At 44.7% G+C, this 15,414-nt stretch overlaps 1 protein-coding gene across 1 annotated transcript; it reads left to right on the top strand.

Moving 5' to 3' along the window:
* The first annotated feature begins 1,044 nt into the window (after positions 1-1,044).
* Positions 1,045-13,101, top strand: LOC133619846 (uncharacterized). Its single transcript, XM_072915444.1, has 2 exons — positions 1,045-1,290; positions 10,792-13,101. Exons 1-2 carry the CDS (start codon positions 1,185-1,187, stop codon positions 11,808-11,810), a joined length of 1,125 nt encoding a protein of 374 aa, XP_072771545.1. The 5' UTR covers positions 1,045-1,184; the 3' UTR covers positions 11,811-13,101.
* The last annotated feature ends 2,313 nt before the right edge of the window (positions 13,102-15,414 follow it).

Below are 15,414 nucleotides of genomic sequence, written 5' to 3' on the forward strand. Positions count from 1 at the left end.
ACTCATGTGAGCAGGTTACTGTATAAACACATTTTGTTATAAGTTATAAAAATGTGTTCAGTTCTCAGAGACACATCAATGTCAGGCTGACAATCGCTCTTCCGCTTTCTCCAAACACGAGAACAAAGCAGCTCCTACTGACTTGTGATTGGTCAGACCGTGCCCATCTTAATCACATGGCTAATTTCAATATAATAAATTGTGATGTAACACAATTGAATATCTTATATGCTCAGACAGTAATGTGTTTATATAAGTTTAGATTGTGTTATGATGTTTGTACTGGGGAAAGACGTTAATGTGTCTTGTTTTCATGTTTGCATTTAAGATAGTTGACATTTAGCATGATAGCTGTTAACTGGCGATTAGTGATGTTAAGTGCCTAAGATGGTAGTTATTGATTAGCAGTGCGATGAGGGCTTTCTGCTGGTGAGTGATTAGCACTACAGTTAGAGCCACCTATCGCTAGGTAGAAATGAGCAGTTTCACCAACATTTTTATGTGAAACCATATTACTAACTGTCTGGTGTTTGACAGGATTCATGGAAGTTTATTGTCATACCAGCACACGATACACATGAGATGGCACACAATTTAGTAGCACGTGAACAATAGGATTGGTCCTGGTGGAGATCTACACTCTTAGTGCTTTTCTTCTTTATTCAGAGTCATCATTTGACTTTCTAAAGGTTTTTAACTAAAACAACTAAGTAAGTTGACAAATATTTCTGTTTCTTGTAGTTTTTAAAATGTATGATTTTTTTTCTTCGATGTTTGCCCTTTTTCTGGTTTGAACAACAGCCATGGAAAAAGTCTGTGCACGTGCTTGTATATATATATTTTTTTATTTTCAAACAGTAGTTGTCCATTATTTGATGTTAGATACTTTTACCAACCAGTTTTAAAACAAGATTAAAATGCGTTTATTTTGAAAAATCACTGCTGTGGAGTAGGAAACGGAAGTGTCGGGCTTCTAGCGCATGCGCAAATGTACGTGAAGCCAAGCAAAAAGACGAGGACCGCATGCTATGGTTGTTCGGAGATTCTTCGAATTCCCGATCTTAAAGTCATATGATTCACAGCAAATATAGCAACAAATATCTCAATTCGCATTTTCCAAAGCCACGAAACGTGCATTGAGTTTGGAGCGATATGTGAAGTGAAGATTGAAGACGTGATAGAAGATGGACGACTACTGCTATGCTAAGATGGCGACGTCCGCTAAAAGAGAACATGAAAGAGAATCAACTTCCAGCAAATCACCAACGGAGATAAAGACGAAAGATGAAGGTGAGTGACTTGAAGTTTTGTCATTTAAAAGCTATTTCAAGCCCTTAAAGTGTAAATGAGCCGACCTTGTTGAAGAATGTAAAGAAAGAGCCGCCATGATTGTTAGTGTAACCGAGCGTTCTGGGTTCGCATATTCCATGTACTGATACAATATAATAATACAATAATAAATGGGAGTCATGAGAGCAGGTCCGGTCTCCACCACTTCTTTTAATGTCATCCCCACACTTATAGACCTCTTACGTCACAGCCCTACGGCAATTCTGGAGGGATAAAACTCCTTCTCCTTACCTAACACTCCGGTAACTTGGGACACCCTGAACTGTTTGTTACATACGTCCCCCCCCTCAATTAGAAACGTCCCCGTTTCGTCACAAACAAAATAGGTAACAAACAAGGGGAAATAGAGCAGAGAAGAAAAAAAACTTCACAATCTTAATGCACACAACAAATCAACAATATTTTAACTGATCCACACAGTATTACATAGGCTAGCACACTGGCCCCTCAAAACATGCAAAAACTTGCAGATGCGAAGGAGGTCGCTCCAATCGCCCCCCCTGCGAGATAGTTCAATTGTGCGCAGGAGGTCGCCCCAGTCAACCCCTGTGAGATAGTCCGATTGTGACGCGCCATCATGCCCTCAGACTTGGGGTTATAGGCAGTGAAGGAATCAATAAAGTACAATCTAGTGGTGCTGGCAGAGTCTCTGGAAGGGGGCAACCACCCTGGGACCCCCCCATGGGACTTACGGGCCACTCCAGAATGTCCATGACCACCCTCCTGAGGGGCCGACAAACCTGGGACCACCCCATGGGAACTTCTGGGCCACTCCAAAATGTCCATGGTTACCCTCTGGAAGGACGGCAACAATTCTGGGACCCACCCACGGGGACTTATGGGCAACTCCAGAATGTCCATGGCCACCCTCTGGAGGGGGCAACAAATCTGGGACCCACCCACGGGGACCCCAAGGGACCGGCGGGCCCGACACGCTCCGCACTGCTCACATTACAATCGGATGTCCTTCAGCATGAAGGGCCAGTAGTAAGATTGCCAAGAACGCCTCGGTAACCAGCCGGCCAACGTCCATAGCAAACATCCCCAAGTTCTCCCCCGGAGAACGCACACGCGCCGATAGGCTGGCCCCAAAGCGGTCCACCAATTGTCTCTGTCCAGCTGAGAAACTCCGGCTCCTGTCGCCGGTGAAGGGAGCGGCCAAGTCCATTCCCGACACTCACGCCGTGTGAGTGTCCGTCAAACAGCGCCCCGCCGGGCTTAAAAGGGTCCTCGTCACCACACCACGTGTCCGAAAAATAGCCAGGAAGCTTAGCAGCTAACTGGAAACTCACGAGTCCCGTGTAACACTTTCATCTTTTTTTTTTTAACACAGCCGTTAAAATCCCACCGCTGCCACCAATGTAACCGAGCGTTCTGGGTTCGCATATTCCATGTACTGATACAATATAATAATAAAATAATAAATGGGAGTCATGAGAGCAGGTCCGGTCTCCACCACTTCTTTTAATGTCATCCCCACACTTATAGACCTCTTACGTCACAGCCCTACGGCAACTCTGGAGGGATAAAACTCCTTCTCCTTACCTAACACTCCGGTAACTTGGGACACCCTGAACTGTTTGTTACATTAGCTTGAAGAAGGCAGTGGAGTTGTTGTACCGAAATCTGTTACCCATCGGAATTTGTAACTCCAGGGGGCGATGTTCCCATGGCGTTTGTTTGATGGTTAAACGGCAAACCAAAAGAGGAGGAGAAGAAGAACGCTTGCGTAAATGGCGTAAACTATCCTTCATGCTGAAACGTCAGTTGTCAGATTTTCAGCATTAATACATTACACATATTCTGGAAATCAGTGACTTATATATAGGGAACATACAGTAAGGTCTCGAAATCTGACGGCCAAGTCACAGTTTATCGGAAAATGTAACCCTAGTGCAGGGGTCGGCAACCCGCGGCTCTTTGATCACTCTGATGCGGCTCAGCAGCTTACTTGCTGAACCCCCCCAATTTTCCTGTGAGACTTCCGGATTTCAGTGCCTCTCGCAGAAAACTCCCGGGATTAATATTCACCGATTTTCACCCTTACGGCTATAATTAGGGTATAGGGCGTGCCATGATGGTACAACATTTGGCGCCCTCTACAATCTGTATTAACAGCGTGCCAGCCCAACACTTGTTATACAACATACAGGTAAAAGCCAGTAAATTAGAATATTTTGAAAAACTTGATTTATTTCAGTAATTGCATTCAAAAGGTGTAACTTGTACATTATATTTATTCATTGCACACAGACTGATGCATTCAAATGTTTATTTCATTTAATTTTGATGATTTGAAGTGGCAACAAATGAAAATCCAAAATTCCGTGTGTCACAAAATTAGAATATTACTTAAGGCTAATACAAAAAAGGGATTTTTAGAAATGTTGGCCAACTGAAAAGTATGAAAATGAAAAATATGAGCATGTACAATACTCAATACTTGGTTGGAGCTCCTTTTGCCTCAATTACTGCGTTAATGCGGCGTGGCATGGAGTCGATGAGTTTTTGGCACTGCTCAGGTGTTATGAGAGCCCAGGTTGCTCTGATAGTGGCCTTCAACTCTTCTGCGTTTTTGGGTCTGGCATTCTGCATCTTCCTTTTCACAATACCCCACAGATTTTCTATGGGGCTAAGGTCAGGGGAGTTGGCGGGCCAATTTAGAACAGAAATACCATGGTCCGTAAACCAGGCACGGGTAGATTTTGCGCTGTGTGCAGGCGCCAAGTCCTGTTGGAACTTGAAATCTCCATCTCCATAGAGCAGGTCAGCAGCAGGAAGCATGAAGTGCTCTAAAACTTGCTGGTAGACGGCTGCGTTGACCCTGGATCTCAGGAAACAGAGTGGACCGACACCAGCAGATGACATGGCACCCCAAACCATCACCCAACCATGCAAATTTTGCATTTCCTTTGGAAATCGAGGTCCCAGAGTCTGGAGGAAGACAGGAGAGGCACAGGATCCACGTTGCCTGAAGTCTTGTGTAAAGTTTCCACCATCAGTGATGGTTTGGGGTGCCATGTCATCTGCTGGTGTCGGTCCACTCTGTTTCCTGAGATCCAGGGTCAACGCAGCCGTCTACCAGCAAGTTTTAGAGCACTTCATGCTTCCTGCTGCTGACCTGCTCTATGGAGATGGAGATTTCAAGTTCCAACAGGACTTGGCGCCTGCACACAGCGCAAAATCTTCCCGTGCCTGGTTTACGGACCATGGTATTTCTGTTCTAAATTGGCCCGCCAACTCCCCTGACCTTAGCCCCATAGAAAATCTGTGGGGTATTGTGAAAAGGAAGATGCAGAATGCCAGACCCAAAAACGCAGAAGAGTTGAAGGCCACTATCAGAGCAACCTGGGCTCTCATAACACCTGAGCAGTGCCAGAAACTCATCGACTCCATGCCACGCCGCATTAACGCAGTAATTGAGGCAAAAGGAGCTCCAACCAAGTATTGAGTATTGTACATGCTCATATTTTTCATTTTCATACTTTTCAGTTGGCCAACATTTCTAAAAATCCCTTTTTTGTATTAGCCTTAAGTCATATTCTAATTTTGTGACACACGGAATTTTGGATTTTCATTTGTTGCCACTTCAAATCATCAAAATTAAATGAAATAAACATTTGAATGCATCAGTCTGTGTGCAATGAATAAATATAATGTACAAGTTACACCTTTTGAATGCAATTACTGAAATAAATCAAGTTTTTCAAAATATTCTAATTTACTGGCTTTTACCTGTACATATTCTGCTTGCACACGTACGTGACAGCAAGGCATACTTGATCAACAGCCACACAGGTTACACTGACGGTGGTCATATAAAACAACTTTAACACTCTTACCATCAACACCGGGGTCCCACAGGGATGTGTGTTGAGCCCTTTCCTGTACACACTCTACACCAATGACTGCCGTAGCATCTCACACACCACAACATACTTAAAATACTCAGATGACACAGCCATTCTCGCACTCCTCTCCAACAGTCAATCCATCCTGGACTATCATAACACAGTCAAACATTTCACAGAATCATGCACAGCCAGTTATCTGGAAATCAATGTCAATAAAACAAAATAAATATGGTTCAACCCCCCCTCACCTCAGAACCCCATCATCATAAACACACAAACAGTTAAAACAGTTGACACTTTCAAATACCTGGGCGTGACCTTGGACAATAAACTCACCTTTGATCAGCACACCACAGACATTCAAAAAAGAAGTCAACAAAGACTGTCAGCCATCCGTAAACTTAAAGGACTATACGTTGCACCTCATCTCCTGTTATTACTTTACCAAAGCATTGTTCAAGCCATCCTTCTGTACTGTTCCACATGTTTTTTCACCATGCTTTCTGTAACCAACCGGACCAAACTCACACGCATTACAAACATAGCAGCTAAAATCATCGGCCTACCCACACCCAACATTTCAGACTTAAACCACAGGTCCATCACCCGACTGGCAAAAACAATAGTCCAGGATATCACTCACCCACTACACCAATACATCATCCCACTACCATCAGGGCGCAGGTACAGAACTATCAAATTCCGGAGGGCCCGTCTCAGGAAAAGCCTTATCCCTGCAGCTATAGCCGCCCTAAACAGCAGGCCCGGCCGACCCGTCTGACAAGCCTGTAAATGGGTGTTAGTCTTGTTTGATGTCTTTTTGTTATTTTTTTGTGTGTGTGATGTGTAATGTCTAGTGTTTAAATGTACGGCAGTGACAATGAATTTCCCCAAGGGGACCACTAAATCTAAATCTAATCTAATCTAATAATGCGCCACACTTTGAACCAAAACCAAACAAGAATGACAAACACATTTCGGTAGAACATCTGCACGTTAACACAACAGAACAAACACCCAGAATCCCATGCAGCCCTGACTCTTCCGGGCTCCATTATACACCCCTGCTACCACCAAATCCCGCCCCCACCCCAGCCCTGCTCCCTCACACATCACCCCCCCCCCCCCCTCTCTCTCTGTGCGTCGGTTGAGGTGGGCGGGGTTTGGTAGCGGGGGGGGGGGGTGGGGGTGTATAATGTATCCCGTGGCCTAGTGGTTAGAGTGTCCGCCCTGAGATCGGTAGGTTGTGAGTTCAAACCCCGGCCGAGTCATACCAAAGACTATAAAAATGGAACCCATTGCCTCCCTGCTTGGCACTCAGCATCAAGGGTTGGAATTGGGGGTTAAATCACCAAAAATGATTCCCGGGCGCGGCCACTGCTGCTGCCCACTGCTCCCCTCACCTCCCAGGGGGTGATCAAGGGTGATGGGTCAAATGCAGAGAATAATTTCGCCACACCTAGTGTGTGTGTGACAATCATTGGTACTTTAACTTTAACTTTTAACTTTAAGAGTTAGGGCTGCATGGGATTCTGGGTATTTGTCCTGTTGTGTTTATGTTGTGTTACGGTGCAGATGTTCTCCCGAAATTTGTTTGTCATTCTTGTTTGGTGTGGGTTCACAGTGTGGCGCATTATTAGTAAGAGTGTTATAGTTTTTTTTATACCGCCACCGTCAGTGTGACCTGTGTCGTTGTTGAGCAAGTATGCCTTGCTGTCACCTATGTGAGCAAGCGGAAGCCCCATACAACGTGTGGCTGATCAGGCACGCTGGCTGTAGTGGGTGCCATATGCTGTACCATCACCGCACGCACGACACTGAGCCATTCATTTAAAACCCGCGTGCCGCACCAGCTTTCAAATTCCATATAAAAGTGTGGGCAGCGTGTCTGAGACCCCTGTTTTATACATAGCACAAAGCAAAAAAAAAAACTTCGTATGCAGTGTTATTTCATTTAAAATTTCAAAAAATGTTTGCGGCTCCCATTGTTTTCTATAATTTGTGAAACTGGTCAAAATGGCTCTTTGACTGGTAAAGGTTGCCGACCCCTGGCCTAGTGCGTCCTGATTCTGGGGGTCCAAATGATAAAAAGTGAATGGAGATGAAGGGGGGGGGTGGGGTGTAAAAAGGGCAGGAAATGGTCATTTAGGTGCCTGGTTTAAGAATGGGCGAGGGCGGACCTACGTCACGTCCGCCCTCCAATCCCCTAGCAACGCGGTCGCCATATTGAATTCGTTGAAAACAAACCAGCTCACAGCGAACACAGCATTGACAGAAAAGGCATTTAACGAGGTTTCACGGCATTTTAAACTGTTCTAAATGGCGTATGATTATGTAAATAGTCTTTCCAGTGAGGCTAGGTTAAGATACGAGTTAAAATGTTCTGTAGTTGGATTAAACGACTGCCCTTACCGCCTTCCAGCAGATGCGTGGACCGATAATCCTACACAATGGCCGGACATGGAATTTGGAAATCTTTATGTCTACCTCACAAGCGCACCAGGTCGGTTGTTAGCTTTGGTTGTTATATAACGAATAAATCACATAAAAATGGTTAAATCACCCAAGGTATGTTGATAAATGATAATAAGGATGACACGGTGGCTACCAGTATCTGTATATTTATTATATCTGTAGAGAGCTCATTCAAATTCAGTTCAGTATTATGATTTATTATTTGCTGAATTACTGGAAATAGCCTTTATACCGTATGTTATTGTTGTGCAACAACAACAACTTCAGCTGTCGAACGTTATTCAGTAAAAATTCAACGGGTTCAACATTAGCATGGACGGTATAGCCAAGTTGTGGTTAAGAAGGTGGATTTTTGTTCCTTATATTTACCAGAAACGAAGTGATCCGAACACACGACCCGGGATTTTGGGGGACTCCAGTGAGAACCGTCCTCGTTTTCCCGGTGTAAAGCTGCGAGCCATTTGTCTCGTCTCTGTGGGCTTTTAGCACGCTTTGGCAGAACAAAATACGACCTTTGTTTTCCCTGTTTCCAGTTGTGGTTTGCACAACCAAAAACAACACAGTTTTTTGGCATTTTGGAGGCAGAATGACGGGTTTAATCAGCGCAGGTCGACAGGTTAAAGAGTAATGGCGACGGTTTGTTTTCAACGCCAGTCAGGTTGCTATGGCTCGAAGAACCCGTATGTAGCTCAGTTGCCCGGATGTCGGCCCTGCCCCATTGGGAACATACAGCCATAATAAACAGAACAACCGCATGTGCATGTATAGCCTTGTTGGAAAATGTATGTGTGTGTGAGAGAATCAGCAGCTGATACAATGGACTCATACTATAATGAAAGCAAGTCATTGATTTCCAGAATATGTGTAATTTATTAATGCTGAAATTCTGACAACTGACGTTTCAGCATGAAGGATAGTTTACGCCATTTACGCAAGCGTTCTTCTTCTCCTCCTCTTTGGGCTTGCCGTTTAACCGTCAAACAAACGCCATGGGAACATCGCCCCCTGGAGTTACAAATTCCGATGGGTAACAGATTTCGGTACAACAGAGTTCACATCAGAGGAGATGAAAGAATGCAAAAGTCAAATGAAGAAAGTGGAAGAGCAAAACAAGCGCTTGTGTAAAGAAAAGAATGATGTGAAAGAAGAGATGTTGGGGAAGAGTAAGAGATGTGAAGAGAAGACTGGACCACATGTCTACATCAACGTGCAGAGGATTGGAGGTATAAAGAACAAGAATCATTTCATTACTCTCAACTTTGGATTGGGAAGTCCAAAGTCACCAAATAATATTCTAATCATTTGCATTCTTGTTATGTGCCTTGTTAGAATATTGTAAAAAGTAAACTTTTAATACACCCTGTAGTTTTAAACTTCAACTAATTGATGAAGTACTATTTTTGTTGACTTCATCTGGCGTCAGGCTGTCGCCGGCCGGTATATATAAATATAATATGTGTATATATATTAAATGGTAAATGGGTTATACTTACTCAAAGCGCTTTGACACTATTTCCACATTCACACACTGATGGCTGGAGCTGCCATGCTAGGCCCTAACCATGACCCATCAGGAGCAAGGTCTTGCTCAGAGACACAACGGACGGGACTAGGATGGCGGAAGCTGGGGATCAAACCGGAAACCCTCAAGTTGCTGGCACAGCCGCTCTACCAACCGAGCCACGCCGTCCCATCCATCCATCTTCTTCTGCTTATCCGAGGTCGGATTGCGGGGGCAGCAGCCTAAGCAGGGAAGCCCAGACTTCCCTCTCCCCAGCCACTTCGTCCAGCTCCTCCCAGGGGGATCCCGAGGTGTTCCCAGGCCAGCCAGGAGACATAGTCTTCCCGACGTGTCCTGGGTCTTCCCCGTGGCCTCCTACCAGTCGGACATGCCAGAAACACCTCCCTAGGGAGGCGTTTGGGTGGCATCCTGACCAGATGCCTGAACCACCTCATCTGGTTCCTCTCCATGTGGCTTTACTTTGAGCTCCTCACGGATGACTGAGCTTCTCACCCTATCTCTAAGGGAGAGACCCGCCATCCGGCGAAGGAAACTCATTTGGGCCGCTTGTACCCGTGATCTTGTCCTTTCGGTCCTTTCGGTCATAACCCAAAGCTCATGACCATAGGTGAGGATGGGAACGTAGATCGACCGGTAAATTGAGAGCTTTGCCTTCCGGCTCAGCTCCTTCTTCAACACGTCTGCATTACTGAAGACGTCACACAGCCTGTCGACCTCACGATCCACTCTTCCCTCACTCGTGAACAAGACTCCGAGGTACTTGAACTCCTCCACTTGGGGCAAGATCTCCTCCCCAGCCCGGAGATGGCACTCCACCCTTTTCCGGGCAAGAACCATGGACTCGGACTTGGAGGTGCTGATTCTCATCCCAGTCGCTTCACACGAACCGATCCAGTGAGAGCTGAAGATCCTGGCCAGATGAAGCCATCAGGACCACATCATCTTCAAAAAGCAGAGACCTAATCCTGCAGCCACCAAACCGGATCCCCTCAACGCCTTGACTGCGCCTAGAAATTCTGTCCATAAAAGTTATGAACAGAATGGGTGACAAAGGGCAGCCTTGGCGGAGTCCAACCCTCACTGGAAACACCACGCTGTCCCATTAATATTATGTATAATATATCAATATATGTGTATATATTGATATATTATATATATTATATTCTTTCTTTTAGTTTTAGTTTAGAGACCCCTGCACTGGCCTTTCTTGAGCTTTTCAGCTCTTTAGTAATCAAACCATTACTGCATTTAAACATGTTCTACAACCTGTCACTATTTACACTTCACTCACCCTCTTTATTAACCAGTAGAATTGTCCTTTGTTGCCTTTCTTCCTCTCCACCATGTTATTGCTTGTATGCACTTTGTGTGTGCGTTTTGACACACTCAACATCATGCGCCTCGGCTCTGTAGTCACCATCATTTCATTCAGATGAAAGAACGGTACCGGTCCTTTTCAAAGGTGCTATAGTACCGATTTCAATTGATTAGTACCAGGATACTTTATTAGTAGCAGTATACTGTACAACCCTACTACACACACATACAGTACATAGAAGAAAGTGTGTTTTTGTTGTTTGTGTCTTGCAGACGTCCAGCAGCTGATCGGTAATCCAGAAGAAGTTTCCCCTCAGTTAGGGGGGAGCTCCACTTTGAAGCAGGAGACTCCACAACCACCCTGCATTAAAAAGGAAGAGGAGGAACTCTGCATCACTCAGGAGGGAGAGTGTCTTCTAGGAGGAGAGGAAGCTGATTACACCAAGTTTCCACTGAATATTCTCTTTGTGAAGACTGAAGATGATGAAGAGAAACCACAAGTAGACAACCTCTTAGCTCCACTATCAGATAGTGAGGCTGAAGACGAGGTTGAAGTAACTTTGAGCAGCGACACAGACTGTGAAGGTGATATGAGGACTCACACTGACAACAAACACTCTGAATGCTCTACAAAGAAGAGAGGTAAAACATGTTTGAGCTGTTCAATTTGTGGTCAACGTTTTACTAAAAAGAGCCATTTGACTCGACACATGAGAACACACACAGGTGAAAAACCATTTAATTGTTCAGTTTGTGGCAACAGCTTTTCTCAAAATAGCTCTTTGACTCTACACATGAGAACACACACAGGTGAAAAACCATTTAATTGTTCAGTTTGTGGAAAAAGCTTTTCTGTTAAGAGATATTTGACTGAACACATGAGAACACACACAGGTGAAAAACCATTTAGTTGTTCAGTTTGTGGCAACAGCTTTTCTCAAAATAGCTCTTTGATTCAACACATGAAAATACACACAGGACAAAAAACATTAAATTGTTCAGTTTGTGGCAAAAGCTTTTCTCAAAATTACTCTTTGACTCAACACATGAGAATACACACAGGTGAAAAAACATTTAAATGTTCAGTTTGTGGCAAAAGCTGTTCTGTTAAGAGATATTTGACAGAACACATGAGAACACACACAGGTGAAAAACCATTTCGTTGTTCAGTTTGTGGCAAAAGCTTTCCTTATAGCAGCTCTTTGTGTCGACACATGAGAACACACGCTGGAGAAAACCATTTAGTTGTTCAGTGTGCTGTAAAAGATTCCCACATATTGCAGACGCAGTGAAACACACAAGAACACACAAGGGAAAATAACCAATTAGCTATTTAGTTTGTGGTATGTTGCTCATATGTGGTGACATCCACCCTACCCAGGACCTCCTCACTGCTTCTTTCACAAATATCTGAGGTATTCATACAAACTTGGATTAGTTGAAGCATAATCTTATCCACTCATGACCCCATGTCTTCTCTGTATCTGAAACCTTCCTGAACAGTAAGATAGATGATGCTTCAAGTGCTTGGTTACTCCTTCTTCAGTCCAGGGACCTGGGGCCTCATGTGTCAAGTTTGTGCACGCTCAAAAACCTGCACTACACCCTTTTTCACGGCAAAGTTGACATGTATCAAAACTGACGTTGACCCATAAGTGATGCTGGGTAACTGTTTGCATAACAAACTGCCAACTTTTACTCCTCAGACTGATTGATGTGCAAATCAGAGACATATGAACAATTAACCCCCAACACCCACAACCCAACCCCCACCTCTCTCGACATTCGGACATAACAGGTTCAATCCGGCCCGCGAGATGAATTTGCAAAGAGTATAAGTCAGCTGCATGTTTTAATTAAATAAACTGCTGTTCTAAATGTGTCCACTGGATGTCGCATAAGCAATTCTGTTAGGCAAGCAAATAGCATAGCAAGTATACCAAGCAAGAGGTACACGGTAAAGCGGGGCTGTGACTCCTCCCCCTCCACCCAATGTAAAACAGGAGTAAAATAAGCAATCAGTAACCCCACTTAATATGTGGAAATGACAAATGAGGTAGTTGATACGTAGAATAGTTTTTATTCATGTTACGGCGCACGTGCAGTCTGCTTCTCCTTCCTCTGCGGGAGCACTTGGAGTAGCCGCTGACAGCGCGCTCGGACACGCCCCTGCTCGCGCTGAGCGCAGCAGGCCCACGCAGCGACAAGCCTGCACACCTGGGACTGATGAGGGCGAGCTGTATAAAGGACCAGTGAACCAAGGATCGAGGTGGGAACTTAGTTACTTCTTTGTGTACCGTAAGACTTATGCTCGCTCTCTGTTGTTGTTTTCCTTCTGTGATTCTGACGTCCGTGTTGCTCTCCCGCAGTGCCTTCCCGAGTCTTCCCTCTTGGAGATCTCCCGTTGTTCCCCCTGTGTTTTGGACTGCCTTCCTCGTTTCTCGACTCCTCGCTCGCCCCGGATCACCTGCCTGCCCCATGGACTGCCTCGTTCGCTCTCGTCAACACTTGGTAACACACTTCAGCTAACTGCACACATAGTCTTACACCACACACTTTTGTATTTTGGTCACACACTCCATTGAGTGTATATTATTGTTGTTTATTATTATAAATATATATATATATATATATATATATATATATATATATATATATATATATATATATATATATATAAATAAATAAATAAATAAATGGGTTGTACTTGTATAGCGCTTTTCTACCTTCAAGGTACTCAAAGCGCTTTTGACACTACTTCCACATTTACCCATTCACACACACGTTCACACACTGATGGAGGGAGCTGCCATGCAAGGCGCTAACCAGCACCCATCAGGAGCAAGGGTGAAGTGTCTTGCCCAAGGACACAACGGACGTGACGAGGTTGGTACTAGGTGGGGATTGAACCAGGGGGGGTGGGGGTGGTTGGGGTCGTGGTTAAGAGGGGAGGAGTATATTTACAGCTAGAATTCACCAAGTCAAGTATTTCATATATATATATATATATATATATATATATATATATATATATATATATATATATATACAGTATATATATATATATATATACATATATATATATATATATATATATATATATATATATATATATATATATATATATATATATATATACTTGACTTTCAGGGTATTCTAGCTATATATATATATATATATATATATATATATATATATTTATTTTATTATATATATATATATATATATATATATATATATATATATAAGAAATACTTGACGTTCAGTGAATTCTGGCTATATCCATTTATCCATCTTCTTCCGCTTATCCGAGGTCGGGTCGCGGAGGCAGCAGCCTAAGCAGAGAAGCCCAGACTTCCCTATCCCCAGCCACTTCGTCCAGCTCCTCCCGGGGGATCCCGAGGCGTTCCCAGGCCAGCCGGGAGACATAGTCTTCCCAACGTGTCCTGGGTCTTCCCCGTGGCCTCCTACCGGTCGGACGTGCCCTAAACACCTCCCGAGGGAGGTGATCGGGTGGCATCCTGACCAGATGCCCAAACCACCTCATCTGGCTCCTCTCGATGTGGAGGAGCAGCGGCTTTACTTTGAGCTCCTCCCGGATGACAGAGCTTCTCACCCTATCTCTAAGGGAGAGACCCGCCACCCGGCGGAGGAAACTCATTTGGGCCGCTTGTACCCGTGATCTTGTCCTTTCGGTCATGACCCAAAGCTCATGACCATAGGTGAGGATGGGAACGTAGATCGACCGGTAAATTGAGAGCTTTGCCTTCCGGCTCAGCTCCTTCTTCACCACAACGGATCGATACAGCGTCTGCATTACTGAAGACGCCGCACCGATCCGCCTGTCGATCTCACCATCCACTCTTCCCTCACTCGTGAACAAGACTCCGAGGTACTTGAACTCCTCCACTTGGGGCAAGATCGCCTCCCCAACCCGGAGATGGCACTCCACCCTTTTCCGGGCGAGAACCATGGACTCGGACTTGGAGGTGCTGTATCACATCCCAGGAGGTTCACACTCGGCTGCGAACCGATCCAGCGAAAGCTGAAGATCCTGGCCAGATGAAGCCATCAGGACCACATCATCTGCAAAAAGCAGAGACCTAATCCTGCAGCCACCAAACCGGATCCCCTCAACGCCTTGACTGCGCCTAGAAATTATGTCCATAAAAGTTCAGAACAGAATGGGTGACAAAGAGCAGCCTTGGCGGAGTCCAACCCTCACTGGAAACGTGTCCGACTTACTGCCGGCAATGCGGACCAAGCTCTGACACTGATCATACAGGGAGCGGACCGCCAAAATCAGACAGTCCGATACCACATACTCTCTGAGCACTCCCCACAGGACTTCCCGAGGGACACGGTCGAATGCCTTCTCCAAGTCCACAAAGCACATGTAGACTGGTTGGGCAAACTCCCATGCACCCTCAAGGACCCTGCCGAGAGTATAGAGCTGGTCCACAGTTCCACGACCAGGACGAAAACCACACTGTTCCCTCCTGAATCCGAGGTTCGACTATCCGGCGTAGCCTCCTCTCCAGTACACCTGAATAGACCTTACCGGGAAGGCTGAGGAGTGTGATCCCACGATATATATATATATATATATATATACATAAATAAAAGAAATACTTGAATTTCAGTGTTCATTTATTTACACATATACACACACATAACACTCATCTACTCATTGTTGAGTTAAGGGTTGAATTGTCCATCCTTGTTCTATTCTCTGTCACTATTTTTCTAACCATGCTGAACACCCTCTCTGATGATGCATTCTGCTTCGTCTCCTTGTTGTGTGCGCAGTTGTGCACTGCACTCTCTAAAAGCCCGAGATGTTATTGTCACATATGCATGTACAGTAGATGGCAGTATTGTCCTGTTTAAGAGTGT

This window comes from Nerophis lumbriciformis, linkage group LG20 (assembly GCF_033978685.3).
Source record: "Nerophis lumbriciformis linkage group LG20, RoL_Nlum_v2.1, whole genome shotgun sequence".
NCBI lineage: Eukaryota > Metazoa > Chordata > Actinopteri > Syngnathiformes > Syngnathidae > Nerophis > Nerophis lumbriciformis.

What these genes read in the sequence shown, in the direction of transcription:
- LOC133619846 (XM_072915444.1), top strand. Translation starts at nt 1,185, where the DNA reads ATGGACGACTACTGCTATGCTAAGATGGCGACGTCCGCTAAAAGAGAA. An exon ending in GATAAAGACGAAAGATGAAG is followed by an intron (nt 1,291 to 10,791) that starts GTGAGTGACTTG and finishes TGTGTCTTGCAG; the next exon opens with ACGTCCAGCAGCTGATCGGT.